The sequence below is a fragment of the Eurypyga helias genome, unplaced genomic scaffold, assembly GCF_000690775.1.
Source record: "Eurypyga helias isolate BGI_N326 unplaced genomic scaffold, ASM69077v1 scaffold8975, whole genome shotgun sequence".
Classification (NCBI taxonomy): domain Eukaryota; kingdom Metazoa; phylum Chordata; class Aves; order Eurypygiformes; family Eurypygidae; genus Eurypyga; species Eurypyga helias.
In genome coordinates, this window is record NW_010249470.1 from 27362 (window position 1) to 31517 (window position 4156).

Sequence of the window (4156 nt, forward strand, 5' to 3'; positions counted from 1 at the left end):
ATGTGTATATATGGAGTTGTGTTTGTGAATCAGAGTAGCAGGAGGTGTGAAATGTGGAGAGATGGTCTTCAGAGAACACTGTACAAACTGGAGAGAGGATTAAGTGGTGCTCCAAAAGTTGGACACAATTCAAAGGGCAGTTACAGAAATAGAAAGAGAACTAGGAATGAGCAGGAGTAAACAAGGATTTCAAGACGATTATGGTTGACTGCTGGGGAGGATGAGGACATTTTCAGTTCTGATCTTTGGCTAGGAAGGGGTCATTGAAAACATTGGAGTGATTTTAAAATGGTTGTCAGCTGGAAGTTTGGGTAAATTGGAACAAACTGTAAAGATATATACAGCGAGTTTCAAGATCAAACAAATTAATCACTTAAAGAAGCAAAGGATATAGATTTAACTAGAAAAAGGAAACAATGTGTATAGGGTGAGCAGGAGGAGAGGGTGGTAAGGAAGGAGTGCAAAGCAGATCCAGAAATAAGATTTCTGGGTTTAGATTTAAAAATGAGACTCTTCAGTAATGGAGAAAAGAATTTGGTTTGATTTTTTTTAAACTACTTCTAACTCTGTTTCTTTTGATAGAAATAGGTCAGATTTTTTTGAAAAATCAGGCTAGGTGAAAGTTTAAAGAGTAAGTAACAAAAACTGGATAATGGTTCTAAAAGGATATGTTATACTTCAAAGTCCATTGTTTCATAACTCTGTGAATTCCACATCTTCCTTTCTTAAACATTGTAATTACCATGATAAAGATCTGGGGGGAAAAAAATCCATTTAGTGTATTTAATTATTAAAATTCAAGGTCTAGTACTTCAAGAAGTATTTTCATTAGGATTAATTGCTTGTATTGGTTTACAGAAATTTCAGGACATTGAAGAAATGCACCTTCTTCGTATGAAAGAGATTATAGAATCATTGTCAAATACCATAAAAGAAATTCATTTCCAAATAGGAGAGGTAATTTTTATATTATCATTTGTTTGTTTGGATTATGTTACGTGTTTTTCTTAACTATTAAATGGAACATTTCTTACTGTGCTCGTGGTAAGATGACATCTTCTAAATGATGGTAAATTCAACATAAGCTCAGATTTCATAGAATCATAGAATGGTTTGGGTTGGAAGGGACCCTGAAGACCATCTAGTTCCAACCCCCCTGCCATGGGTGGGGAAACCCTCCTCTAGACCAGGTTGCTCAAAGCCTCATCCAGCCTGGCCTTGAACACTCCCAGGGATGGGGCATCCCCAGTTGCTCTGGGCAACCTGTTCCAGTGCTTCACCACCCTCCCCGTAAACAATTTCTTCCTGATATCTAATCTAAACCTCCCCACTTTCAGTTTAAACCCATTACTCCTTGTCCTGTCACTACAGGCTCTTGTAAAAAGTCCCCCCCAGCTTCCTTGTAGCCCCTTCAGGTACTGGAAGGTGCAATAAGGTCTCCCCAGAGCCTCCTCTTCTCCAGGCTGAACAAGCCCAACTCTCTCAGCCTGTCCCCATAGGAGAGGTGCTCCAGCCCTCTGAGCATCTTTGTGGCCTCCTCTGCACTCGCTCAATCTGGTCAATATTCTTCTGATGTTGGAGTCCCCAGAGCTGGACACAGTATTCCAGGTGGGGTCTCATGAGAGCAGAGTAGAGGGGGAGAATCACCTCCCCTGGCTTTCTGGTTGATTTTTTTATGGCTTCCTCTTGCTTTTATAAGTTCAGTATGGCAAAATTTGCAGAATAAGTCTGAATAAATTTTGTCTTAACAGAAAACAAAAAGTTTTGACATTTTTGATGTATTTCAAAGTTCTGTGCCCTAGATATTAAATTAGCACTCATTTCACACATAATCAGGATACTTGTGCTTTTCTTTGACTAAAACTTGAAATTATATTGCTCTGAAAAGTTTCTCAATTTTTTATACATCATGGGGTTTTAAAAAAAGGCTTTTGTAGTATTTTTTCTGTAGATGTAAGTTGGTTTAATTAATAATCCTACCTAGTCCTCAATTTCTAGATGTTTTAAAGTGTAGTTTTATTTGCATACACTTAGAGTCACTGTTTGCCTAAGTTCTGAGTTTTTCTGCCAATAAGTGGAAGCATCATGCTATTTATGTCTAAAGCATATGCATACTGTCTTGTTGGAAAAACCTGTTATTAAAAACATAGTAGTTTTAAATAACTACTCTGTTATTAAAAGCAGAGTAGTTCCTTTGTCAGACCTAAAACATTGCCACAGTAATGTTTTTACTCAAGCAGGTGGAAGCTGTGATAATACAGTAGTAACAGTTCACACCCTAACTGGTACTGGCTCAAGAGCCTGCTTGTCTTCCTGACATTGTAGTGGGACATGTTGCTAACAAATTCAGCAAAATTTTATATAACAAGTTGTTTAGATGGAAGAAATGGAAGTAAATCCTAGACCAGTCATCAAACTGCATTTTTTCATTTCTGATTTGTGTCTGTATCGTACACACGCTTGTTACTACTAAAGCAAAGAAGGGATTTCCTGGGTAAAATGCCTGTTTATTTCTGGAAGCCCTGTAGTATATTTTATTGGGAAGTATTTTGAGCCTTAACTCTAGGGAAAACCACTGTAAAAAGTTACCCTCTTTCAGCTACTGGCTTTAAATTCTTTGTGTGGTGTTGTTTTTTTTTTTTTTGAAGGTCCATGAAGAGTTTATTAATAACATGACAAATACTACAATTGAGAGTTTAATACAGAAATTTGCTGAGTCAAAAGGAACTGGCAAAGAAAGGCCCGGTAAGAGTCAGAAATGTTAATTTTCAAACTTCAGATTTCCACTTCTAATAAAAGGTCAAACCCCTATTTGTTAATGCATTATATTTTATGTACTTACAATTCCAAATTCTCAGAATTCATTAGCTTTGACATTAAAATATTTGTAGAAGTTAATAGATTGTGTATTATCATGTACGTGTAGTATTTGTGTTCATAAAGCATGGCAATTTGTAGCTCTTGAGTCCCTCTGTATAGACCTTCAAGGAAGCTTCTAAACTATACTGTTCCCTGGTACATCAGTGAAATTTGTTAGAAACTGTTCCTTGTCTAAACTATGTGTTGTTTGCTATGTGTTTTTGCATAAATTGTATTTCAAAACTTTAATATAAATTTGTTGATATATTCAGAACAGACGTGGATGAAGCTTGTTACTGAACTGTAGGGACAGTTGTCTCAATTTATTTGGTTAACTTGCAATCTATTAAAATGGATAATTTTGTATGAAGATCTTTTTCTAAGCAGCAAACTAAGTAGTACTTCCTGAAACTATGCTTGTTGTGTGGTATGTAAGACTTTCCTGCACTGGCATAAAAAGATAATCTCACAGAACTGTGTATCTAGCAGTATAGGAAAACAGAGAGTTCACTTGAATATTTGGTCATGAATACAGTCACTTAGTATGTGAATACAGGAGTTCAGTAGTACTGTTTCCTGTTTTCTTCAGCACTGAGAGCCCTGACTAGCACCTGTCTTGTAGTATAGAAGGTCAAACGTTTTTTCCAGAGCAACCATACATAATAGTATAGTTTATGATAAAATACATGTTAAATTGTTAAATATGATTATTAGGCATCTGAAAATGCCTCTGTGAGGTGTTTTTAACATAACATTGTTTCATATTCTTTCTGTGATCCTCTAATGCTGATACCCAGGTGGGCTAAGGTAAGGTTGTATATGGAACAATTTTTGAATGTATCGTGTATTTTGCAAATACTCAGTAAAGATTAAGAAAGAAAAACTGTGAACTTCAGGGGTTCAAGTTCAGTTGGTCTGAAATCAGGACAAAGACAAATAAAAATTCAGTGTTCACACCTCTTTGACAACACAGTAATCATAAGACAGATAACAGTTCACTTTGTAATTTAATTTACACACTGTACTTATTTGCTGCTTTACAGAGTTCATCAAATCCCATTTTTATTCTCTGGGCAAATAAAAGCTTTTGCCAGAGCAAATTTTCATTTTTTCAACTGTTTTAGTAAGAGAGTGTTCTAAGGAAAGATAGTATATTTCCTGTGGAAATGTATGCACCTTGAATTTTCTTTTACGCTATTACATTATTGTATTGGTTTCAACTTCGTAAAGCGGTCATGGTGCAGCTGGAAGACACTGGCAGACTCAGCGGTAAAAGAATACGACCTCACAAGAAGTT

At 36.0% G+C, this 4156-nt stretch overlaps 1 protein-coding gene across 1 annotated transcript in view; it reads left to right on the top strand.

The window, feature by feature from the left end:
• Positions 1 to 2745, top strand: part of FCHO2 (FCH domain only 2) — a gene marked incomplete at both ends in the record, with an annotated part of 19034 nt that extends 16289 nt beyond the window's left edge. Inside the window, 2 exons of the mRNA XM_010151368.1 lie at positions 859 to 957; positions 2649 to 2745. Of these exons, the coding sequence (XP_010149670.1) occupies positions 859 to 957; positions 2649 to 2745 (196 nt within the window). The remainder of the gene's footprint in view (positions 1 to 858; positions 958 to 2648) is intronic.
• Between the last annotated feature and the right edge of the window lie 1411 nt (positions 2746 to 4156).